The 26,818-nt window shown below is 43.4% G+C and overlaps 1 protein-coding gene across 2 annotated transcripts in view; it reads left to right on the forward strand.

The window, feature by feature from the left end:
* The window catches only part of sik2b (salt-inducible kinase 2b), a 39,997-nt gene extending 14,943 nt beyond the window's left edge, over positions 1-25,054 (forward strand). For both annotated transcript variants that reach the window (XM_079354813.1, XM_079354812.1), the window contains exons 4-15: positions 1,819-1,980; positions 7,693-7,817; positions 8,675-8,798; positions 12,250-12,476; positions 14,009-14,161; positions 14,587-14,745; positions 16,712-16,943; positions 17,046-17,339; positions 18,862-19,019; positions 19,768-19,881; positions 20,020-20,108; positions 20,516-25,054. In XM_079354813.1, coding sequence (XP_079210939.1) covers positions 1,819-1,980; positions 7,693-7,817; positions 8,675-8,798; positions 12,250-12,476; positions 14,009-14,161; positions 14,587-14,745; positions 16,712-16,943; positions 17,046-17,339; positions 18,862-19,019; positions 19,768-19,881; positions 20,020-20,108; positions 20,516-21,149 — 2,471 coding nt within the window. In that variant the 3' untranslated portion in view covers positions 21,150-25,054. The remainder of the gene's footprint in view (positions 1-1,818; positions 1,981-7,692; positions 7,818-8,674; positions 8,799-12,249; positions 12,477-14,008; positions 14,162-14,586; positions 14,746-16,711; positions 16,944-17,045; positions 17,340-18,861; positions 19,020-19,767; positions 19,882-20,019; positions 20,109-20,515) is intronic.
* The last annotated feature ends 1,764 nt before the right edge of the window (positions 25,055-26,818 follow it).

Consider the following 26,818-nt stretch of genomic DNA (forward strand, 5'->3'; position numbering starts at 1 on the left):
GTCTCCTCAAAGGTGCATACTGGGACCTTCTCGCCACATTCCCCTCCCCGGTGTGTTTTTTGATTAGCAACTTTGCATGAAAGCTGCCCTGGTCACTGAAGAGCCTCCTCTGTGGAATTCAGCAGCTACTGTCTAATCAGGTTTCCCCACTTGGTCAGATGTTAGCTATTTATCAAACACACTGGGGCAGCACCATCTCCTTGAGGCGTACGAGTGCAACTTATGTCCTGAAGTCATTTTCATTGTATCATCTATGTTCAAACAAACAGCTGGCCCTACACGCTCTATCGTTGAAACGGTACAGAGTTGTTAAGATGAGGTGGTTACTGTGTGATGCATGTAGCTGGCCTCAGGACGGACATTGCTCTCCCGGTTTAGATGATGCACATTTTATTTATGTTAATGGCCTATGAGTTTGGCTCAGTGTAACTTGTCTTCGCTCCGTGACAGATGTATCGTTTTGAATTCTGTCAGTGTTGTGATAAGGTATTTTTTTTAGTTGCATGAAAGATAATGAATTTCACGCTAACTAGACCTTAAATGTGTTTTTTATTACATTTTGTGATTTTTCGAATTTTTCACATTTTTCTAAATTCTATTGTATATATTGGCAATTGCTTCTCGTATTTTATTTTATTCAAGTACTTTTTCTTTCGCACCAATACACCAAGACAAATTCCTCATATATGTGTTTGGCAATAAAAACAGATTCCGATTCTGATTCTTACACATGCTAAGACCAGATATAACTCGATTTGTTTTAACTTCATTAACAAACTTGGCTTGGATTCCCTTTCTGCTTTGTGAATAATAATTAAAAAAAAGCATCACCATCATGGAATCAACCTTGTGGGTCTTCTGTTAATTGCGTTCCTGATATTTTTGCACATCCTGTTCGCTTCCAAACCGAGTTCTGTTGTGTACGTCTGTTGTGGTTGTCTTGCTTTGTCGACAGGTTTGGTCGCTGGTCTGTATCCATGCCAGCTGGAAGTGAAGCCATCACAGAGAGTGTCCTATCTTGTTTGCCACAGAGTGTGAATTGAAGAGTTGTGCGAGCTATCTGGACAGGGAGGTGTGAAGAGGAGCCCTGCTGACAGCAACAAACGCCACACTCTCCAAAGTTCACAGGGATGGATGGGGGGGGCGGGGGGGGGGGATCAAGAAAGGTGTAAAACGTGTCAGGTTGACTTTGAAGAATTAAACACTGAGTGTGAAGAGTTGGAAAAACAGTAAGGTCATTTTGAGAGCAGACAATGAGGGAAAGGTCAGTGATCTGGATGCTTGAAGAAAAGAGAGCAGTGAATTTATGACTTTGGTCTCTGAGACAACGTTCAGGGGTCTTTGTAAACAGCAAGTCAGCCTGTCTTACTGAGTAAGGGGATAAGTCACACAGACGGATACAACCCAACCCCAGCCCGTTCTGATGTGGACATTTTGGAGTAGAAGACTTCTTCTCTGAAATCTCCTCCTCTGGTTTCCACTTCTGGCAACACACTGCATTCTCTGATCTCTGCTGTAAACTGTGTCAAACACTAACTCTCCGAGTTATAACATCATACACTCATACACAAAGCATGCTGTAATGTAGAACAGCGCTAAGCTACTATTGGCATTGGGCCTGCACCTCATCAAAAGTCAATTATCCTTAAAACAAAACCACCGACACTCCGAGAAATGAAAATGCAATACCTGGTACGCTGTCAGAAAGCCCTTTGGGGTCTTGTTATATAACGCCTTCATTGTAAAATATATTCCGCATGTACGTCGAACATTACTCATGGCCTGTCTTACTTTCCCTCTTTCTCTCTCTGGGTGCAGATTACCTCGCGAAGCACGGCCGCCTCAGCGAGCTCGAAGCCAGGAGGAAGTTCTGGCAAATCCTGTCGGCAGTGGAGTATTGTCACAACCGCAACATCGTCCACAGGGACCTGAAGGCAGAGAACTTGCTGCTGGATGGCCACATGAACATCAAGATTGCAGGTACCAAGCGTAGGAGGACCCCATAAATTCAGGAAAGGGAAAGACGTCTGACAGAAACGTATATCTTTGATAAATCGCCTGCCACGATCACAGCACTATTGGACATCATTTATGAATGAAATAGCTGCCCAGGCTGTTAGCACAGGGTGAGGAAGTGACCAGAGGTTGCTTGTATGATAGCTTTTAGCTTGAAAATGACCCTGTATGTTTCTTTGGTCTCAGCGAGAAACCAAACACTTGTGCCACCTGTTTAAAACACTTCCCAGTAACCCGACTTCTTTTTAAGACGCGAGCATTAGAGAGCGAAAAAGAGGCAGAGACCCTGAGGCAGAGATTTGAGACAAAGCTTGTGGTCTGTAGAACAAGCTTCAAAGTGTTGTTATTAAGCAACTGGCATTTAGAGCTAGCTTGTGAGAATGTCACCCTACCGCTGTTTCCCTGGGTGAAGGAGGAGAGGTTTAATTGGAGGAAGGAGGAGAAGAGGTGATGATGGGGACTGGGCCACGTTACAGAGTGGCGCATGAGAGGGGAAAGGAAGAACGATAAGGAGCATGGCGGTGGAAGAGACGTGCATCTCCTGGCTTTATTCAGAGCTGTTACCAAAATCAGTTTAAGGTGTGCTGATAACATGTGGAAGGCTAAAAATACAAGTGTGAAAGGAGAGCAGACACACTGAAACAAACGCACAACCTCAAACAAACCCTTGTTAGTACCTTCAATGACAGAGCAACTCTGCCACCATTCCTTAAGATGATGGGAGCGTCCCAGTTGACCTTCAAGTCGATCAGCGTTCAGTGGTTTTTAATTTTTGCTCAGAATTCAAATCACGCTATATCAAATCAGACAAGACTTCTCACTGAAGAATAGAGGTAGAGAGTTTCACCTACATCATTACTACATGATCCTGTCCACTGTTTCTCTGAAGGGTTCTGGATGATTACCCTGAGATGTTATTACCCCCAGGTGTAATTTTCTAAAACATGTCTGACTCAGAGCCGATTGTCCGAACAGCAGATTAGATTTGAAGAAGAAGGAAAACAATGAACAGAACATTACCTCGCTTGTGATTAGAGGGGAAAAAAATCGTCTCGGGGGCAACATCAGCAGCAAAGTACATTTTGTACTTTTCTTACCCACAGCACCGTCTGACAGGTTTGTTACCAGGTGTGTGAAGTTTAGATAAGTAGACGTTTTGACTGTAGATAAGAACCACAGAGGGTACTTTATTACTTATCTTTTCTTTTAGCATTACATTGCATCCATTCACCCATGACAAAAGTTTTTCTAAATGAACGACTTTTATCAGTAGATGATCAGACGATGTTCATAAGAATGCTATCAACTACCTACAGTGGGATTCTGAGGGGTTTTCACTGCAGCCCAGCGATGTGTCCCTGCTTTCTGAAGGTCACCTCTGGGCAGTGTGTGTGTGTGTGTGTGTGTGTGTGTGTGTGTGTGTGTGTGTGTGTGTGTGTGTGTGTGTGTGTGTGTGTGTGTGTGTGTGTGTGTGTGTGTGTGTGTGTGTGTGTGTGTGTGTGTGTGTGTGTGTGTGTGTGTGTGTGTGTGTGTGTGTGTAAGTGTGTGTGTGTAAGTGTGTAAGTGTGTAAGTGTGTAAGTGTGTGTGTAAGTAAGTGTGTGTAAGAGAGAGAAGCTTAACCAGGCAGCGGTCAGTCAAAGAAAGGTCAGGCTCAGAGGAGAGGGGAGCAGCAGCAGCGGGAGGTGCCCTTCATGTTTTCATTTCAAACAGCCCCTTCACGGTCAAGTTGACATATTGAAGAGGATAGAAAAAGAGGAGGAGAAATAACAAGAAATAACAAAAAAAAACAAAAGCGACTCGCTGGATAAGAGTAGAAGAAGAGACAGCCCTTTGGGATTTAAAAGTAAAATATCAAGTCTGAGTTTGAGGCTGTGCACTTCTGAAAACAAAATCCTGAATGACGTCATTAGACGTGCACCAGGGGCCTAAAGATCACGCTCCATTAAAAGATGTAGAAAGTACAAACACTCCTCAGATCAGGGACATTTGTTGGAAAAACAGTTTCTAATTATTATCTGTATACACATTTGATTCTTTGTGATAAATATCCTGTATATATTATCCTTCGTAATATGACATATGAAGCTCAAGATTTACTTAGTAGCTCATCCTGGTCAAAAACAACACTTTACATACCGAAAGTATTCCTCTGTGACATTTAGTTTCTTTGATTTAAAAATCAGTGTGCTCGGCTTATTGATCAGATTTGATTCAGAGGTACGTCACCTTTTATCTCACTGAGTCCTGCCCCATCAAACCACCAAGAAAGTGTTTGCCTTTTGTATAACAATTATGAGTACTGAATTATCATCACTTTTGATCTCTCCAAAACCATTCATGTCCATCATTGGATAGGGTTTTTTTTTTACACAGTTATAAGATATCAAATAAATCAGCCACAGCTAAATAATCTAAGTGGTTGACGTCAATGTGACTTCTTACATAACAGCAACCAATGTGTGCACACGACTCAGTCATGTTAGACACAGTAGATTGTTTGCAAAGGGAAGTGAGTTGAGAAGACAACTCGGGTCAACAAAATGACTCAATAACAGACATATGACAAGATAACATATCTAACATCTGCTAATGTTAGCCACCATAAGCTACTGGTCATTATGTCACAAAAATCCTTACATGTCCTGAATTCAACAAATCTGTGTTGAATAAATGAAACTTTTTTTTTTGTACAGTGGCAGAAGCTCTTCCTTTTTTTCAAAGTCACCTTTTCACTGTAAACACGTTATGTGCTCCTGAAGAGGATTTGGAAGAACTTTTTTATTTCTCAGATTATTTTGGGGGATTTTGCCTATTAATTTGGAAAGCCATCTTTAGCATGCCAGAAAATGTGGGGATTGATGTCCCAAACAGCATCATGATCAGGGAGATGAACCTGCCACCAGTAGAGCAGCTCATTAACCTCTGTGCAAAGAGGCTAATGTTAGCTCTACCAACGGGGCTAAAGTAGCGCCCAAAAAGTGCCCTGGTGATGTTGAGTGTAAGTCAGAGAAGGTAGATATTGGGCCGTGCATCCTGAGCTGCAGCTGCATCACTGTTCATACCTCATTAGAGATGACACACTCATGTTTTGTGGCTGCTGGATGCTGTCTTTCTATCATTCATACACCTGTCATATCATTTATAAGCCATAAGCAGGAGAGGATTCTAGCATGACATGTTTAGGATAATATTATGCTAATACTGTTGTGTGCGGCGCACACACACACACACACACACACACACACACACACACACACACACATACACAACGTCTCCCTCCCTGCCCTTCCTGTCGAGCTGTTAGTGCTGTTGGTTGCCTGCAGCGCCCAGGAGCGTTTGACGTCAACCAGTCTGCTCAGTATTCAGCTCCATGAAATGGGTCACAGCTTCTGACGGTAAACCCAGTGCAACGCTCCTCTGTGCTGCGGCTACATCTCACATCTCACCTTCACAGCAGCATCAGACAGTAAACAGACTTGTAATAAACCCCACTGTGGCTTTATTTTCCACCACACACCTGCCGCTGCCATGCCTGCACCACAGTGATTAAACGGATTGAATACATGAACTCGGTGTCAATTGCACTATTTTTTTCCGCTTCACCTGGAGTTTGCACCGAGCTTATCTCTCCTGATTCCTCCGCACGTTTCCCACTGAACGAGACGTTTTTCAGCACAGTAATACCAAATGCAGTCCTGATGCCTCATTGGAATCATTTACATCCCCTTTTTTTTAATTTAGCTCCAGATGACATGGGGTTGTGAATTAAACAGAAACACAATAAATACAATATAAATCAGCAGCACCAAAACCTACCATACATACTTGAAAACAATTATATCGATTCATCAACACCTCTCAAACTGAAACTTAGAACTTTTGTCTCAAGACTGTTGCATATTCTGAATTAGTTGAAGCCAAGTGTACAAAAAAGAATTGATCTGAGAGAAAAGCAGAAAATTCAAGAAGCATTTTAAAAGTGGAGGAAATGATCATTTCCCCCTTAAAGAATAATGATTTTATTTTTGTTTTGCTGTTTCAGAGCTTACTCTATGAGGAGATGTTGGCATCTTTATGCTTTAAAAGTCTGTTTTATCGCTACATTAGTCTGTGACCTGGAACCAGTCCGTTCACTGCTTAAATATCGTTCAGTCTAATTCCAAATGAATGTTGAAACACAACATAAATTCTCCTAAATGGTTCAACACAACCTAAACTTTATTACTTCTCAATAACGTTCAAATCTGAACTAACTGACCAAACAGTACTTTTTATTACCAGAATGATAATGTGTTTTATGATTATATAGTTCCTATTTATGGATGAGAAAGGTTGCTTCCGGCTGTGTCTTGTGTTTATTCATCTGAAAAGGACATTCAGGGCAGTTTGAGATAGTATGGTTTCAATTGTAAAGGATTGTGGTCATCAGAATAAAGGAAATGACTGTCTCTTTCTCATTGTGTGTGTGTGTGTGTGTGTGTGTGTGTGTGTGTGTGTGTGTGTGTGTGTGTGTGTGTGTGTGTGTGTGTGTGTGTGTGTGTGTGTGTGTGTGTGTGTGTGTGTGTGTGTGTGTGTGCGCACCCACATCACCTCCAGCCCCATTTATGTAATACAGCTTTTTTTTTTTTTTAATCAGTTGTATTTATTTGTTTTGCATAATATTTTCTGTGTTTATGTAACTGCTTTGAATGATGGAAAAAACGGGTGGGGGTAAAATGGGCCTGATTGTGTGTTCTTGTAGCTGTTTGGTCCCATGACACCCTCACAGGGGCCTGATGATAATGGACTGACTGAGCATGGGATTATTTTCATCAAATAATTTAAAAAAAAAAAAAAAAAAAAAAAAGGGTTTCCTGTACAGATGATTATTGAGCAAAGAAAACCAACAACTGTTCATGTGAGAAGTTACAGCCAAGAAACACGAGTCAATTATAAAAGTACATACACTAACTTCAATCAATTCACCTTTCTCCATCAGATGAAGGAACCAGCAAGAGGTCAAAAGGAGGAGAGGAGTGGGTTGAGATAGAGTCAAGGAGTAACAAAACTAGTGAGAAAAAAAAGGTCTGGCTGAGTTAGCCCTCTTGTTGGCTCACTGTGATTTGGCAGATTTTAGGTGGACTTTAATCAAACACAGACGTGATCTTCTCAACATTCTGTGTTCATTTCCTTTTTGTATTCTTTGAGTTCTCTGTCCTATTACTCCTGAAGAATCAAATCGGATCTGTAGTCACTCCCCCAGCAGCCAATCAGAGTACAGAATTGATGACCTCATGTCAGTCTCCAGGGGAGAGTTACCTCATACAAAGGCCGTTTCCTCACTGCTCAAATATGTAGATCACATGGTGCATTATGCAAAACCTTCAGACCCCTTGAAGTCACGCAAGGCACACACACACCATCTTTTGTTCTGGACATTTGTTTTGCACACTTTGACCACCGCAGCAAACCAATCATTACTGTGTTACTGTAAAACCATGTGCCTGACATCTCCTCTTTTAGCCTCACAAGTAACCCAGGCGGCTTTTTTCCAGGAAAATAATCACAGCAACATGTGTGCAGCAGAGTGGAAGGACGTTTGCCATTTTAACCAACTTTAATTTTGAAGATGGTCTTTAACCTTCCTCCATAAACACCACCACCCCTGTGTCCTGTGTGTGTCCCCCCCCGTGTAGATTTTGGATTTGGGAACTTCTTCCAACCAGGAGAGCCTCTGGCCACGTGGTGTGGCAGCCCGCCTTATGCTGCTCCAGAGGTGTTTGAGGGCCAACAGTACGAGGGCCCGCAGTTAGACATCTGGGTAAGATGTGTGTTTACATGAGTCAACAATACTTTTTTTTTTTTTCTTCGATACCTTTTTCCAGATTCAGTAACACAAACATTGAATTGGAGAGTCCCCATTTAATATTGATTGTGATATAAAGACTTAACTATTGGCTGTTACCTCTCCATTACTTGTTCTATTGAAGCGCTTTTTTTTTTGAGAAAACAGCTGACGTTTTTTTTGTTACACTTTCTACTAGCCCCTTACTGTAGTTTATTTCTTACGGTCACTTGATTGTTAACACAAAATCAGTTATTTAATTTGGCTCTAAAACAGCATTTCTGTGTCACTCTTAATGACTTCAAATGTTTTTTTATGCCTGGTTTATGATCATTTTAATTGACTGGAGTACTTGCTGTTACCACAGTTTAGACAGCATCAGGGTCGGTTCTAATTCTGGAATCAGTTTTAAATCAACTCAGATTAAATGTATTCGCTCTCCCTCTGTCAGTTTCTCTTTTCTTCATTGCAGTTTCGTTTAACTTTCTTCACTGAGCACAATGAAATCAGGCGGAATTTCCATATTTTTAAAAATGTTACATTTTTAAAAAAGATCTCGATGATGTCAGCAACTTTTGTTTTTGTAATAAAGTGGTAATTCCCCAACCACACTCTAAAGCCTGATTTATTTATACTTTTATACCATATTTTTTTACACCATATTTTCTTGTTCTGGGGTTTTCTTTTTTTTTTTTTTTTGGAAAGTTTTGTGAATGCAAAACATTCTTCACTGACTTCGACTAAAACATATGTTCATTTTTCTTTGCACAGGTACATGACTTATTTAGTGACCTGACCTTATGCTATCTGTGTGCGTCTCTTCATGTTCACAGAGTATGGGGGTGGTGCTATATGTGCTGGTGTGTGGTGCGTTACCCTTCGATGGGCCCACTCTGCCTGTGCTTCGACAAAGAGTCTTAGAAGGGAGGTTTCGCATCCCCTACTTCATGACTGAAGGTAAGAAGACAAAATGAAGACAGGACTCTCTACCAACAGACTCCTGTCCCTCAGTACGTCACATTCCTATACATGTTCATGCATCCAGTGTATTTGTGAGACAACTTCCAGTCTGTCTTAAACCGGTATGTAGTCGACGTGAGATGAAAATAGCATGAATATTCCCATGAGGGGACACTGTGGCTCAGGTGAATAGATCACGCTCTCCGGTTTGAGTCAACACTCTGTTGGATGAGCTGCAACCAGTCAGGGGGTCGTTTCATTAACGAGAGAACAGTACGCCCATTTGATAGGGATACTGTAGGAGACACTCTGTCATTGTTCTCTGTAGTGTGTGTACGTTTGTCAGTCTGTGTGTGTGTGTGTGTGTGTGTGTGTGTGTGTGTGTATGCACACACACACACACACACACACACACACAGACTGCGGGATGAGTCAGTTTGGCTAACCCTATCAAAGCAGCCCTGGTGCTTGCGGCTGTGCTAGCTAGCTGGCAGCAGATTCAGTCCAGAGCTGGAGCTGTTTATGTAACCTGGGGAAGAGCCAGTGAAGCCTTCTAGCAGCTCGTCTGTCTGTCTGTCTGTCTGTCTGTCTGTCTGTCTGTCTGTCTGTCTGTCTGTCTGTCTGTCTGTCTGTCTGTCTGTCTGTCTGTCTGTCTGTCTGTCTGTCTGTCTGTCTGTCTGTCAATTTCACACCCTGGTTTTCTCTGAAATTGCACACTCATTCCCTACTACCTACATAGGAGGTTCTCTATATAGTGCACTATATAGTGGACTATATAGTGCACTCATTGGCACAATAAAATAACCTTATTGCACAACTAAAACGCTAGCCACAAATCAATAATAATACGATTCCATTACTCTTAAAAAAAGGCTTCTTGAGTTCTGTTAAACAATAAAAACCCAGATGTGAACTTTTTTGTGTTCACGCGGGTCACTACTCGTCTGAGAGCAGTCATACGCCACATTCGTAAAAATCTTTGAACTGCAATGGATGATGGTATGTATTTCTTGGATAGTGACCATCAGTAGTACTACTACTTTTCTAAATGAATTGTGGGATACAATGAGTGCACTATGTATGGTATAATAATGCTCACTCAGAATTTGGGCACCACTTCATAATGGTGTATTCTATATATGGTGAGCAGTGTGATTTCAGACACAACCCCACCTCTGAGTCATCTTCCAGCCCTTCTATGTCTCTGTCTGATTCTGTTCTCTGGCTTCTTTGTATCTTATCTGCAGGTGTGTAGCACTCTCTCTCCACAGGGGGGTTGTGCTTAAAGAGTTAATCTGATTTTTGTTTTGTTCTGGAAACAATTAGGAAGTTAGGCGAATGTAGGAGTGTAATGTCAGCTCTCTGGCCAAACTGACATCCAGATCTGCAACACCACCCCCCCCTCCCAAGCCAAGTTCAGCCCCAGTTCCCCGACCATGGGGGGAACATAGTGTGCAGATTTCCTCATCCAGAAACAGTCCATCTCATCTCCTCTCACCATTCCAGGCTGTGGTGCACAGCACAGCCTTGCACCGCGCCGTTTACTCTCACTAGAATCTCTCAGCTCTCTGCACATTGTGGTCTACTCCCAAATTAATAACACACGTAGATGTGTTTGCATGTATCCTGCTGTTGCAGATCACTCAGTCTTGGTAGACTGTAGTCTAGGATATCCGAGAGTCATGTCTTCCAGAACAACTAAATCCTTTTTCTTTGCATGGCATCTGCAGCTGACACTCTGTGCACAGCGCAGATCAAAGCAACAAGAGTTGGTTTTAATGGATGAGAAGTGTCAAAATGTCAGAAAAATATCTAACACAAGTGTCCAGATGTCCTAGAATTATTTGATTTAGTCAGATCTTCTTATTTATGATTAGAAATATTTGTCCTGTTGTTAATGAAGGGGAGGTATCTACTTTTTAGTTAAGCTCTTGTACAGTTCCATTTGAAATGAAGGAAAACACATGTGCTTTGTGAGCGTCAGCTGCTTGTGTTGTTTTCTTTTCTACTGTCTTGTGATGCACCAACACAGCCTCTCCCAGCCCCCACTGAAATAAAAAAAAAAAAAAACAGCGTGATGTTTGTGAAATTGAAGTGAAATCAGGTGATCTCTTAAGGCTTTAAATCACCGACTGAGTTGCGTTTGAATCCTAAATGTCTGCAGGTAGTGTTATGCTCGTGGTGAATTACTTTGGTATGTTATGTTTAAGCTCTTGCGTGTGAACAGATGAAATAGATCAAATAAAACATGAAATATGCATTATAACGTGTTCCATGTGCTTTAACTTCTTGTAACAGTCAATCTGTTGTCCTTCATTGCTGCAACCCTACACCATCGGTATATACACTAGAAGTGTTAACTGGGATGGTTCTGTGGTTAAGTCATGGTGGTGTAACATGCTGGCTAAGAGCGGAGCGTCAATCAAACAGTCAGCCGAGATGGGGCACGCAGTGTCGGCCCCTTTACAGTCGAACCTTTCCCTGGTGGTTAGCAGTGTTGAAATATGTGCTCAGCTTCAGCTGTTGCTATAAACAAGGCTATAGCAACGAGCGGTGACAGGGTAACTTCTGGGTCAAACAAAATTGTACTCTGTATTGTATTAGAAGCAGTTTGTAACTTAGCAGCTGCACAAGAAGAAAGAAGAAATTGCCGCATGTGGTAAAAGTGCGTCTAAGGGCAACCTTGTTATGCACATAAGAGGGGAAATATTTAGTCGGCTGAGCAAGTAATAGAAAAAAAAAAGTGATGTTAGCAGGCATCACCAGACTAACACGGCAACTGGGAAGAATGTCCAGCATTGAGTGCATGTTGACAGGCACACCTTCTGTTTTATGAACTGCTGATATAAAAGGGCAGAACACCAAATTCTCACTTTGCAATCAGTGTGAACATTTAGGGAAGAGATCGATGATTTCTGAAGCCTTTTTCGATGGAGCTTTTTTTTTTTGTTGTTCTCCAAACAACACCCGTTTTCTTTTTATATGAGCAGCAGGGTTTGGAGGGAAAGATGCCGTGTGGTGGGCAAGAATGCGGTGCAGGCAGTGGGGGTGCAGGCAGGCCAAAGCAGCACAGCCAGGGGAACTGTAATCCTGTTAAGAACCCAGCTGTGTCTGACGTCAAACTCATCTAGCCTCTAACTAGAGGTGAGGAGCTCTCATTAGGAGGGGAGGAAAGGAGACAAGAGTTCATACACGCTGCTCAGAAATGACGGCAGAGGAAACTAAAGAATTAAGCAGATTTACCGTGTCTGTGTGCGTGTGTGTTTTGATCTGCCCCATTTCATCTGGGCTGCTTTGACAAGGACATGACGCTCTGTGGCTTAATTTGCTTCATCCTAGCTTATACAGAGATGTGCCCAGTATTATCAAACATAAACAACCTCTTCCTTTTGAAATCATGGGCAATGAAATCTCACCAACTTCCGATTTTTCCCCACCCCCCATGCAGACTGTGAGCACCTGATTCGCAGGATGTTGGTGCTGGACCCGTCGAAGCGTCTGTCTGTGGCTCAGATCAAGGAACATAAGTGGATGGCTCTGTATGTTCCCGTGCAGAGGCCTGTTCTGTATCAGCAGCCGCTGTCTGCTGAAGGCGAGGTGGCTGTGGGAGAGTACAGCGAGCAGGTCCTCCGCCTCATGCACAGCCTGGGCATCGACCAGCACAAGACTGTAGAGGTGAGAAGAAGTTGGATTTATTCTCTTAGCGGAATTATGGAGGTGTGAAGTTCATCATACCACAGTAATACAAAACAGAATAAGATCCTCATAGCATCGTAGCATTCAGGGGCCCTGATAGGTTTGTGCCTCAGGCAGTGGCCTAACATGCCTAATGCTAAAGTCTGCAACATGTTTGAGAAGATGTGAATTATTTCTCAGTGAGAAGTGCAGCTAAACTGAATATACACATATTTAAAAAAAAAAACAGATAATCAGATAATCCCCAACTCTTCATCCACTGAACTTCCATGAGGGAAAACATTAGCCAAAGAGAGGATTCAAAGCTTATAATGAAATCAAACTGTGCACACTGCTTCTTTGTCATGCAGACACACAAGGGGAATACAGTCTATATTTGGAGATGTTGAGAATTATTTAAGGAGCAGGCTTTTTGTGTCTGTACATAAATGTGAATAAAGCTGAAATGATTATGTATTAGGTGCCTGGATTTTCTGCCCTTTAAGCTAAAGATAACACTTTCTTTTTGAGCTAAGTCATTTTGTATTTTGATTATATAACATTGAAAAGTGGATATAAAACATTACAGATGCAAATTCTTACATAGATGATGAAACAAACAAACATGTCCCTGAAAGAAAGCGATAAAACAGGGTAATAATGAAAACATTAATAGTTAAATCCTTACTTAAACTGATGAAGAAAAAAAAATAGATGTAAAGTGGTAGCCGTCTGGAATACATTGTAAATAAAGGTCAGGTCACAGGTGCTTTACCTGCTTAGCATGGATTGTTTGATCCTAATTGTAACTGCAGAAAAGGTAATGAAGTCGTAAAATGACAGTTTAGATTTATGCTCTTCTGTCAATGCAGCGCTCTCGTCGCTGAAGTCAAACAAATTAGCACAATAATCACATGTGATGGTTTTATTAACTTTTTTTGTTGAGCACATCTGAACCTTCAGGCTAAATATGTTTCCATCCACTGAAGTCGTTTTGTACTTCTGTATTTGTGGAATGAAGAGGTTGCAATTTGTCTTTGATTTATTAGGGCTGTCAAACATTATTAATCGCGGTTTATCTCTATATTTCAAAAGTTAATCACAAGTTTGAATTGCCATTATATAAAAATAAAAATTGTTAAGCTTTTATTTTGAATTCCTGTACTGTATTACGTTCTTTACTTTTGTTTGAATTAAACCCTGCTTTTATTTTGAAATTAAGTAAGGGCCTTCTGGCAGATCAAAGGTTATTAACTGAGTCACAGAAAATTGTGCAACAAAATAGCATGCAGATAATTGCAATAAAAAAATTCAACTAACCACGTACATAAATGTCAGACTTTACTTAATCACAATGAACTAGTTGTTGCCGACAGGCCTAGTTTGTATTTGACCAGTACTCTTTACTTTCGATACTGGAATGATCACAGGATTTTTTTTAAATGGTCCCAGAACTTTAGTGTCATCCAAACAGAGTTTAGTAATAACTTGAATTAAAGGAGTTCTAATGAAGCTTTTTTGTTCTCCTTTAGTCACTGCAGAACAAAAGCTACAACCATTTTGCTGCTATCTATTACCTGCTGGTCGAGCGGCTCAAAGCCCACCGCTGCAGCTTCCCCGTCGAACAGCGGCTCGACGCCCGCCAGCGACGGCCCAGCACCATCGCAGAACAGACTGTTGTAAAGGTAATGTCAGGTTAACAACGGGCATCTGAATTATATGTATGGGGGTGAACATCCACACCCTATGATCAAAGCTGTGTTATTCACACCTGCAGCCAGGAACAAACAGGCAGATACGAGCTCGCCGGGTTCTGTCTTCCCCTCACTGCTCTCTCCCAGTCTTTTTCACCCAGCCTTGATCTTAATTCCTCAGTTGCATTATTCATTGTTTCTTTTCTTTTCCCAATGTCTCTTCTTGTGTCGTTTCTCTTTCAGTTCCCTCATCGTTTAAAATCCGTCTTTTTTGCTCGTTTGGATTACAAAGTCAAATTTGCAGCTGCTCAATTGAGCTGTAATTGCGTTATAATTAAGGACGTTGTTGAGCATTTTCTATGATTTTTCCCCCCCCCCTTCTTTTCATGGTAATAACTGTCTCCGTCTCTCCACAGTCAACCAGTGGTTCAGCACAGGTGGGTTTGCTCCCACAGGCCCTTCGTCTGCTTCGCTCCCCTGCTGTGCCTCAGGCCTCGACAGATGCTTTCACCTTCCCCCAGACTGGGTGTCCCCTGGAGCAGAACTTCATGGTGGAGGACGTCAACACGCCCAAAGTACGTCCAACGCTGCTTAAAAAGAAAAAAAAAGAAATTAAAAAACCAACAGTTTAAAAGATCAGGCATTTTAGGAAGTTGCAGTTACTTAGCTAGCACAACTGTGTCCTGAAATATAATCCTGATGAGATTGTCAGTGATTGGCTTTGATAGGCGTACCCTGTGTCATGTTGACACATGTATGTGTGTGCAGTCTTGAGCCTTTCACTTGCTCCATCAACCCTCCAGAGTGCAGCGATCTTATGTAAGAACTCAGGCAACGCTCACGTCAGACAGGACAGCTGCCTGTCCCGCACGGCTCACACACACACACACACACACACACACACACACACACACACACACACACACACACACACACACACACACACACACACACACACACACACACACACACACACACACACACACACACACACACACACACACACACACACACACACACACACACACACACACACACACACACACACACCTTGAAGCAACGCACAAACATGTGTGGAGACAAAAAAGCCCAATTACACACCTTAAATGCTGTATCTATCTTAAAAATTACTTATCCATCCTGCCCCCTTCCCTGGCTCCGATAAACGGTTATGTGTATAGTGTATAGTGTTTAGTGTGTGTGTGTGTGTGTGTGTGTGTGTGTGTGTGTGTGTGTGTGTGTGTGTGTCTGGGCACAGCAGAATGCAGCAGAGAGGGAGACAGAGTGTGCGTTATCTGCGTGAATGGAGCCTGGTTATGTAAGCTGTCCTGTGATGATGATGTGACCTAATGTGAAACTGAGTGAACACACATGGACAGGAAGCTGCGATCTCACCACTGTGACCTCCTACCCATCAGCCAACAGCTCCACTTTTCTCCACCGCTCTCCTGTTTCTCTTTTCCATTCAGCTTCTTCTCTCTCTCTCTCTCTAATTCACCCTCTTACTCCCCTCTCCCCTTATGACCTCCTCCCCTTTCCATTGTCTGTTTCTCAATGTTGTTTCCCCCTCTGCCTGTGTGTGTGTGTGTGTGTGTGTGTGTGTGTGTGTGTGTGTGTGTGTGTGTGTGTGTGTGTGTGTGTGTGTGTGTGTGTGTGTGTGTGTGTGTGTGTGTGTGTGTGTGTGTGTGTGTGTGTGTGTGTCAGTTGAGTAACAGCATTCCTATCCCAGCTCACTACAGAAAGCAGATGAGGAATTGGGCAAAGTTGCGCTTTCTGGATTCTGCTGCCGCTCATACAGATGGGGTGTGTGTGTGTGTGTGTGTGTGTGTGTGTGTGTGTGTGTGTGTGTGTGTGTGTGTGTGTGTGTGTGTGTGTGTGTGTGTGTGTGTGTGTGTGTGTGTGTGTGTGTGTGTGTGTGTGTGTGTGTGTGTGTGTGTCACTTCCTGGCACTGCGTTCCTTTATCCCCACCCTCCACTTCTAGGCCAACACACACTGTATACTGTAACGATCTATTGCTGTGGTCCATTTACCTCGGACCTTGGATCTCGGAGCTGGAATTGGCGTCAAACCCGAGCGTGACCGTTCCAATCCAGTTCCAAGTCAGACAAGCAGTATGGACACCTCCAGCAGTACCTTTGTTTTGTTTAGAACAAAACACTATGTGGTAGCCTGTGCGTGAAAATAAGATGACAACATGTCCACAGGGAGAACTCGCACGATACGATCAGTGTGATTGATTTAATCACACAAAAAGAGAACTACTGCTCAGAAACACGATACTTACAAGCCTTGATGTTACGGTTGATGCACACGGCAGCCATGTTGGAATTTAACTCGGGCTGCTGAATGTTTTCCAGCCGGATTCCCGCTTCTGCTAGTTGTTTGTCAGACACTTTTTTACCTGTGCCGCTGCCTGCTGAGACACAGAAAGAAAATGTAAATCTCAGTGAGTTTTTCTCCTGGTGAAATAGCTACGCTCTCCTTGGCATCGTCGCTCTGGATGTATAGTAACTGTCCTCTTTACATCACCTGACGTTTAGGTGAACGGCTGTCTGCTGGACCCCCTGCCTCCCCCCACTGTCCTCCGCAAGTCCTCCACCTCTTCGCCTAGCAACATGATGGAGACGTCGATCGATGAAGGCATTGAGACAGAGGAGCCCGACACAGAAGAGGATTCGCCCCACCTGCTCTCAGCCTATCAGACAGCTCGGTTCGGCCAACGGAGACACACCCTCTCAGAGGTTACCAACCAACCAGGGCCGTCAAACCAGGGTAACACTCGTGCACTCTTTCTTACACACTTTTAATGCTGAAGTGTTGCTTTTTTTTTCTGGCTCAATTCCAAATGAACAACAACTTTTGTCCACCCTGAAGGTAAACTATTCACTCTCGGCCATAACCCCTCCATGGGCAGTGTGGACTCAGACATGGGTTACGATATGGGCTCCATGCAGAGCGACCTCGGCCTCCTGGACGATTCCTCCTCGCTCAGTGAGGTGGTACCTAGCAACAGCTCGGCCACCGGCGTCAGCCCCTCACCTTTCATGGGCACTCGGCCCGCCTACCCAGCAATGGCTGCCCTGACTTCACAGCATCGAGATGCACACAACCGCTCCCCCATCAGCTTCCGAGAGGGACGGCGAGCCTCTGACACCTCACTTACCCAAGGTCAGGACACAGCATCTTTATATCTTACTTTTTTTTCTTCCTTTACATCCCACTTCTCTTTATGCACTCAGACTTCACAGTGAGTCAAATATCCTCCTCCATTAACCAAGACCCTCCATTTTTAGGTCAATCTGATAAGCGTGAGGCCATTCTTCACACCTTATAAGACACTTCAGCGAGTGCGTTATGTGCCATTGAATTTGTCGTGCATTTTCATGGACGACAGTAGACTGCAATGAGGGATGACACAGTTCCTCTCTAGCCATCAGAGGCTTTAAGTCATGTCACCTTGCAAGAGTAGTTGGATCAAATCAGATTAAAGCTTTAGTGCGAGTACATAACTACATATACACATTCAAATCTCTCTTTGTTTACTATGCAACAAACAAAAAAGATGGTTTTGACAAGTTTGATGTATACAGTGCCACCGTGGAGATGTCTGAGGTTCCAGGATCCAAAGAGCAGCAGTCAAGAGGATGAGCATTGATTCTGATGACACAGACACACACACACACACACCCTTACTGCAGCTGCTGTCTGTCACACCCTTCAACACACACACACTCACACACATACACACACATATATATAAACCTACAGTATGTATACTGCCTTCTGGACAAAAGTGTCTCATTCTCACTCTGTCATTTCCCCTCCTTCCTCTTCTTCACACATTTTCCCCATCTCTCCCTCCTCTCTCTCTCTCTCTCTCTCTCTCTCTCTATCTGCTCCTTCGCTCGCCCTCTCTGGTCCCTCTGACGACTTTAGCAGTGATGATTCCAGTTATGAATCATAGACAGATATTTAAAGGTTTTTCTGCCCACATATTTCTCTCTCTTCCCCTTTTCTCTCTCTCTTCCTCTGCACCGCTTGTTTCCTGCCGTGCTTTTCTGTCTCAGTCTGCGGCAGGCAGGATTTGTCTTTCAGCCACATCAGAGAGGAAGAGCAGCCAAAATAAAAGAGGAAATGTTCAGCAACCTCTTATCTCCACTTCCATTTTTCATACACTGTACAGCTATGTGTACACCTTCTGTTTGCAGATCACCTGTTTATAGCCAAGTAGAAACTAAAGCTGGAGCTTAGAAATGTACGTGTTGTGTTCCTGACTCCATGCCCACAGCCTGCCCTATGCACTGCTTGATGTTCTTTGAAGTTAATTTTATATTTATTTTTGTAATCCTCTGTGGAGAGTGTTGATGGGGCGGATCCATTTACGTCAGACCGCTGACTCTTGTTTAAAATAACTCCCACCTTTGCAGTGAGTCAGGCCCCCTTGTTCACAGCTCGTCACCACTGGACAGGTCTTGAAAGAACTGATACTGTGCACATATAAACACGCACACAGTGGATCATGACGTAGATTGAGTCACATTGTCTGGAGGGGCGGGGAAAACTGCAAACTGCTCAACCTGTTAGCTGAAGTCATTGAGGAGTAAACCTTTCTGAAGGGACAAAGCCTTTTGATTTTTTTTTTTTGGGAGACGTCGTTTCTGATCGCCTCTTTGTTTGTCTGTGCTTTCAGGTCTGGTTGCGTTTCGGCAGCACCTTCAGCACTTGGCGAGGGCCAAGGGCATTCTGGAACTGAATAAGGTCCAGATGCTGGTGGAGCAGATGGGCTCTGGGGAAGGGGCCGCCATGGGCCCCATGGGACCACAGCACCACTTGCACAACCTCCTGGAGGTAAGACCTATCTCACAATGTCACAAAAACACTCGCACCCATTCAAAGTCTTCCTCTGAATTCTCTTAAGTGGGCACCCGCGCTGTTGTGTAACCCCAAGAGAGGCAGCCAACTGTGGCTTGTTTACTGTCTCCCCGTCCCCTTGGGGCCCGGAGCCTAGGCCAAAGTGAATGCAGCCCTTTGTTGAAGTCAGTCAGACTTAACCCTAGTTGTGACTGGCCCTCAATAGGCCCAAGCTGCAATCTCACACACAGAACTGCACACATATACACAAAGTAATACAATTGCATAAACGCACAGCAAGAGGAAATGATTGTTGACATCCTTAAAATCCAGAAACCACCCATGAAAAAAACACACAGCATTAATTGCACAAGCAGACGAGATCTGGATCAGCCCATCTCTCATAATGCAATAACACAGCTCTTTGTTGGTTATGATGCTCGGGCCCCATCATCCTTTTAATTTGCTTTCATTTCATTTAACGACTGTGTAATCCCTGCGGTACATGCCATTTAGAGCGAGGCATCTGGCTGATCAGTCACCACACAGGCATTCGGGCAGGAGACTGCATGGATAATCCAGTTAGAGCTCATGATGGAGCACCCAGACCCTGACACAGCTTCATTAACCGGCAGGACGGGAACCCTCGGGATGTGTGTGTCCACGTGCATGTGTGTGTTTGTGTGTGTGCAAGAACATGACGATACGTTCCCTTGGTTTTAATATTTGATGTTTGTGATTAAAGGGTGAGGCGTCCAAGCAACAAGAAAGCCTAGCTTTATATCAAGGCGGGCCTCATCCGCCTCTCCTGTCCCGCAGACAGAGTTTGGAGACACAATACCTCACTCACAGACTTCAGGTACAATCTGACTGCAGCCACGCTTCAAGATCAGAACTATATTCAACTCTGACAACTTCCTTACAAAGACACTTTGAACATGCATGAAATAGTTGTTTCCAAGGTCACAAGTCTCAATCTCTCTTTTCTGCCCAAAAGGCCAACGTGTTGGCTAACAGTCCTGCTAGCTGCCAGCTTTTCTGTAAGGAGAGCCCTCGAAGTTTAGAGCAACAGCTGCAGGAGCACAGGTAACAAAAAGAAATCTCTTTTCTCCTGACGTCTTTTCACCTTTATATTATTAAATGAAGTGTAATGACACATCAGAAATTAAGTCTTTAATCATGTTTCCCCCCCAAACAGAACGAATGACAAAATGAAAAACAAGATGTCAGCCACAAAGACCTTAAACTGCAGTACTAACGATAGTGAACATCCCTTTAGTGTCATGTCATCCATTCATCATGAAACTGCTTGCTGTTTTGTTTCTAAATAAGTGGATACTTTTTTTTGTTGTTGTGCCCAAACTTATCTGAGAGAGAGACTTATCTCTGCCTGCTGACTCTTCTCCAGCTGTGCAACACGTGTGAATTTAGCATTTTGGTTTTAGGTTTAGTAGTCAGTCTAAGTAATGTCGACTGTAATGCTCTCTCCACAGACTGAACCAGAAGAGGATGTACCTGCAGCAGTCACAGGGGATGGGGCTGCAGACCTACTTCAACCAAATGCAGATTGCTGAAGCATCCTATCCCACAGGGAGCCCTGCTTTGGACCTGGCGGCGTCTCAAAGTTCCCCTCACGGCCCCCCAATGTCAGCCGCCCATCAGCCCCAGCAGCAAGGCAGTCCCCAGGCCTCCCCGCCCTTCAGCCACAGCCTCACCCCGCTGATGGAACCCGGAGAGGGCCTGGTTTATGATCCCTACATGAGCCACCACCACTACACCCACCACCTCCCCCCTGGATCTCACCTCCACCACCAGCTTCACAACCCGCAGCCTCATGAAGTGTCCGTAAGCGGCCTGGGCTTCAGCTTCTCCCCGGGCTGTGAGCAGCAGGGCTTGGGTCCTTCCACAGAGGCTCTCCTCCCGGATCAGTACGAGTTCCACGCCTTGGACCCCACCTTGCTGCCCCCACCTGCTCCTGGGGAGGCAGAGGTTGGAGCTATGGGCGGGGTCGCGGCTGGTCAGGGGCAGTCCGACGGCCTGTGCCTGCCTGAGTTGGAGGGCTCCCTCCTAGACAGTGAGATGATGGAGACTGTGGACTCCCAGCACGGCTTCGTACTGGTCAACTAAAACCATCTGAAGGGGGTTTAAGAGAGATCAGTATTAGACAATGAGAACGTACACAGCACTGAGAGCAGAGAGAATGGACGGGGACAAGCGTAGCAACGGGGAAGAAGAAGTGTTAATTTTTGTACGACTAATACAAACGTTCATTTCTTAGTTGTGACAAAACCTCAGACAACCTTTTTACCAAATTCCTCCCTTAGCCTACCTCCCCTTCTCCCTCTCCTCTGTTCCTGTTCTCATGAGCCACGTGAGGCAGGAAACCAGGTCCCACATGTGGCACAAAGTAAGCTTCACAATGCTGATTTGGCGGGGTAGATTTTATGTGCGTGTCCCCCCCCCCCCGTTAGGACTGCACCATTCAGCCCGGGGAGCTGCTGCATGTACTGGAGGCTGCCAGAGTGCAGCTTCACCTACAAATGGTTTGGAAGAGAACGACAATAGACTGACTGACAGACAACCAAAAGGACAACGGCTGGCAGTGCTTTATGTATTTATAATAGGACACCTTTCTGCTTTTTTTTTTTTTCCTTATTTGAAAAAGAAAAAAAAACAACTGAACAAGAGAATGGCCCTCATTTATCACGGTACCATAATTATAACCACAAATTCAAGTGTTCAAAGTGTTTTCCTCCCCTACTTTATATTTTTCACACTACTCTGACCACAAACATGACGGTCGTATTCAGAAGAGCAGAAGTTTCAACACTACCATCCATAAGAACACCTTTCGCTTGTCTTCAGCTTCAACAAGTAACCTGAAACATGCTGATTGAAGCCGAGGTCGGAGGGGAATGCATCTGATTTTAACAGCACTAAAGCTAAGCGCTAGCACAAAGCACTCTTTCCAAGCTTTTTTCTCTCCATAGTTATTTTACCAGATAAAATATAGATACTACATTTCTGTAGCTGCAAGCTTTAAAGCAGGCTATTTGACGTTAATAATACAAATTGTTATCTTTGTCTTTTTTTTTTCTTTGTTACTACTGATCCTGAATTATTTCTCACACTACTGAACAGCTTTTTCCTTCCTTCTGTCAGATTGCACACACTTGCTGGTTTTCATTTAACTCAATAAACGAAGGATCATTCCCAGTTATTGCAGTCAAAATGGCCACACATCTGTTAAACAGTTGAACTGTGGCTCCTGTGTCTGCCTGATAAATGAGGGCTGATGTAATTAAAGTGTTTGGTTGAGAAGTAGCGGTGTTAGACCGTCGATGTTTTTTTTGTTTTTTTTGTGGCAATACTGAAGCAATATTATTAATCCTTTATGTAGAGGGACGATGAATGGCAACATCACCTGTACAGCCAACTCTGATTGGTTCTTGGGGAACCGGTGTCGTCAGCAGTGACATCACTCAAGCCGATGATGTAACCAGGAGATAATCTCTCACCCACTCGCCCCCTGGAAGTGCAGGGACGGGCCTGGAGACTATTGTGTGGAGGTGAATGTGTTTGTGTTGAGAGTATTGAGTGAGTGTGATTACGTTTCTTTGCACAATTCATGCATCCAATTTGTCAAATCTTCGATGGTCATTACTTAGAAAAATGACCCAACACTGTATTGATGTCTCCATTAAAAGATCACAAACTGTGCTTTTCCCCTCTCAGTGCACAGTCAGTGGTAGCTTTTAGATGAATTCTGGTTTACATCCTCAATGCTCCAGTCATGCCTCTGTGTTTCTTGTAATAATGGAGTGACCCCTAAAAGATTCCCTGAATTGGATTTTCATGAATGAATGTTTCCTCTCTGATGTTTGAAGGCTGCTGTGAGACATAGACAAGCAGATCGTCATTGGCCTGACACTGGATTCTTCACTATAGGCTCTAAAACGCTCTCTTTGACTGACAGCCAGCCAGCCAGCAATCAGAAGAGGTTGATTTTTTTGCAGCACTTAGACTGTTTTCAATTTTACTTGAAGCGCACGCGTGTATCTACCCTGATGATTTTGATTTATTAAGAAGAAAAAAAAGGAAAAAAAGCAACCTTTCCTGGAACAATGGGACAGTGAACGTCCGAGGGTCTAGAGATTATGGGACTGTGACCGTCTGCCAGACTGTGTGACCCTCTGTGGTCAAAGGTTAAACTGTACGAGTGTTTGTGTGCAGATTAGCCTTCAGACAGGATGCAGCAGAGTTCACTATCGGAGCCTCAAACACGACAAGGCATCGTCTCCATCACTGACGTCAACAGTCTTAAAAAGATGGCAAGAAAATATGGAGCAATATGGTGTTGCAATCCGGTGCAGAAGTGAAAGGAACAGTTCACCCTGTAATGCTCATGAACCCTGCTTCAAATAAGATTAAGCCTGTGATTGAAGTGGGATCAACCTGCTGCTTGATTTTTAAGTGAACAGATTTTTAATCTCTAAAATGATGGTAAATAGAGTGGCCACTGTGGTCTTTTTTTCTTACTAACAGTCTAAAACCCAATAGTAATAAGTTCATTTAACGCAGCGTAAACGTACACTTTTTGTAAAAGGAATATTTATGTATAAATGTATTTCATCCCCCCAAATAACGCTGTTTATGTTTACTTGAGACAAACAGACATTTTTCCCCTGGTTGATTTTCTTCAGCTTTGTACTTTGAAATGCCTGAGTCCACATAATCAATATGAAATATTTTCGTCACCCATCGGGTAGTCCAATCAGATTCTTTAGAGCTTACAGTGTTTCTCTGTCATTTGGCAGAGGCACCATTAACTCCAGCAACAATGGCTGCAGCTCATGACATGTCGCAAAACTGGACCAGTGGCTTCTGTAATAGTTCCACCCTAAAACTTACTAACTACTTGGCTTTTGTTTATGTGGTCTTACACCCACATGCTATTGACAGTAATAAGTTCACGCCCAGTTTGTAGGTCATGTGGAAAATGTCCTTTAGAAAGGAGGAGGAAATCAAGCACCAGAGTGGAAAGCATTCACAGCATTAAATCCTCAGTGTCCGCAGGCGAGTATTACAGCATGGATTGAGCCTTTTATGTGAATATTGTTTTATTTTGTAAGGTCAGGCTGGAGCAGCTACAGGTTGATCTGTTGAAGTTGAATACTAGAGCACTTTGACAACAAGGGGAAGAGGAGATGTAGCGGGAGAGGAGGAGGAGGAGGTGGAAAAGGTTAGTATTGCTCTGCTGTTTCCTGGCAGATGAAACGAAACCCACAATCTCGAGGAAGCACCTTTCTCCTCTCGCTCTCTTCCCCCACTAATAATGGACACAAACTCATTTCTTTCAAAGAAAGACCAGACACAGCAACACTTTATCTGATTGTTGGTTTTTAATCCAAGTGAGAGTCAACACTTTTCAGTCCATGATGAGTGTCATTTGTACAGATTAGAGGTGTAGTGAATTGTCGGTGTTACACCGAGGTTGATTTTGTGTTGAACGTGTTCAGTGTGCCTTTTACTTTTTTTTCAATCTAAATTAAGATTTTGAATAGCATCATTTTTTTTCTGTTTGAACCCGTTTATCATTGATTTTTACGATTTTTGTTTTTTCTTCCTTTTCTGTATTCTTTTTTTTTTCTTTTCATCCGAAAAGTAGAGCCAGGTTTTACAAAGGTACAAAACCAAAGTCCCTCAGAAGTTTCCCTGTACAACCCACCGTGTGGAGTTTTGGAGCTTCTTTCTCAGCTTCTCTATCATGCTTCTTCTTCTTTCTTTTTTTTTCTCATTGGTCAATCAGTGTATGCCATTTAAAAGTATTATAGCAATATTTCTCTAGCTGAAGACTCAAGTCATGAAGATTCTAGTGGACGTGTTTCCAAGTTGAATAATTTCACCTCCTGCTGATAAAACAAAACATCAATCTATCAATAGAAATCCAGTTTTATATTTACCTTCATTGATGTTGACCACACATAAGCTAACTTGCTGTTGAGATTAAAAAAGGTTTATTGAACATAAAAGCTGTGTGTGCTGTTTTTGTGTGTACTTATTGTCTTGATACATAGAGCTGATGTGTGTTTTCTTGCAGACATGCTGCTGTATTGTCCTTTAACTATAAACTGCAGCCATCTGAGACAAGTGTGGCGTACGTACGTAACTAATGAGTCACAGTTGAACCTGAAGTGATTTCAACCTGAGCTGAAGCTCCAGAGCTGGTCAAACCAACAGGAGCTCCAGAACTGGTTCTGTTCCAGACTTTACATGTTATAGGTGCTGATTCAAGGCCTGAACTACAAACAAAGTGTTTTAATGGTAAAACTGAATGATGAAGTGTGTCACACATACCTCCAGTTCAAACTTTACCAGAGAATACAGATGTGTCGTTTTCCACAGTTGACTCAGGGCAGGATCGATGCAGTCCAAGGTTATCTGTTTAGCCGCAGCCGTACCTGGACACGGGGAAATGAACAATCTGACATGTAAAAAGGTTATAATATTTTTTGGGTGTTTTTCAGGACAGGTTTGATTAGCAGAGGAGAATATTTACGTCAGGTGAAACTACAAATACACAACACAAGACACATCCAACACCACAGAGGAGTTTACACCACATTTACATCACACACATGCATGTGATGCACAAAGACACTGAATAAAAAAAAAAAAGAGGAAGTTGTTTGTTCCTATACACTTGAGACACAGAAACATATTTGTGACCCTTAAAATCTCAAAAGTACTACTTTGGAATGATACCATCCTCTTGTTTGAGCTTTACAGCAGAGCAAATGATTCATGTCAAACTGGCTCAAAGCTGTTTTTGTCAGGAAAATATTCTGGATATGCCTCGCATTTCTTTAACTCCATGACATCATTCTGTGCGAACAACAGTAGCCAACCAGATCATCTAAACTGTGCCCGGCTGTGGCTCAGAGGTACCGGATGATTGGTGGTTTGATCCCCACAGCTCCTTCAGTCTCATGTCAAAGTGTCCTTGGGCGAGACACTGAACCCCACACTGCTCCTGCTGATGTGTCAGCGGATGGTGAATGTGTATGAATGGACTAGTTCATGCTGATGGACACTTAGCAGCTTCTGCCATCACTGAGAAAATGTGGTGTGAATGGGTAAGTGTGAAGTGTAAAAAGGGCGCTTCGGGAAAGTCAGAAGACCAGAAACGCATCCGTTTACAGTCCTACACAAAAACACCAACATTATGCAAGCGTGAGCAAGATAGATAGAGATACATTGATAGATACTTTATTGATCCCGAGGGAAATTCAAGGATCCCGAGGGAAATGCAAATTCAAGCGACATCCAAGAGGAACTAGGATCGACATCAGAGGGGCATTCGAGGCCCAGTGGCTCACATCGCTGATCTCACCCACATGTAGTCTGTCTTCATGGCAATCGCCTACATCATTTATTTAACTACACAACACTTGAACACCTGCTCTAAAAGGGGGCCTGTCCTGAGCCCAGCCTTGATTGGTTGAACTTGTCCACATGTCTGAGACGAAGGGGGGCAAGTTATCTGCCGCTAATACATTCAGAGAAAATGGGCTGTTAGACACAGAACGGACACTCTGGTGTGGTTTGAGAGCCGACGTTTGACCCACTTGTGTGGAAAAGGATCATGGAGAGAGAACAAGTCAATCCAATCAGCCCACTTAGACAGAGAACAGCTAATCCCACTAATATACAGTCTCACTCCTTTTCCAGGGATCAGACCCTGAACACAACACGCTGCCGGTGCTGCTGATCCAAACAGATAAGTCTGAAATCGG

The sequence above is a fragment of the Symphodus melops genome (genome assembly GCF_947650265.1).
Source record: "Symphodus melops genome assembly, chromosome: 10".
Classification (NCBI taxonomy): Eukaryota; Metazoa; Chordata; class Actinopteri; order Labriformes; family Labridae; genus Symphodus; species Symphodus melops.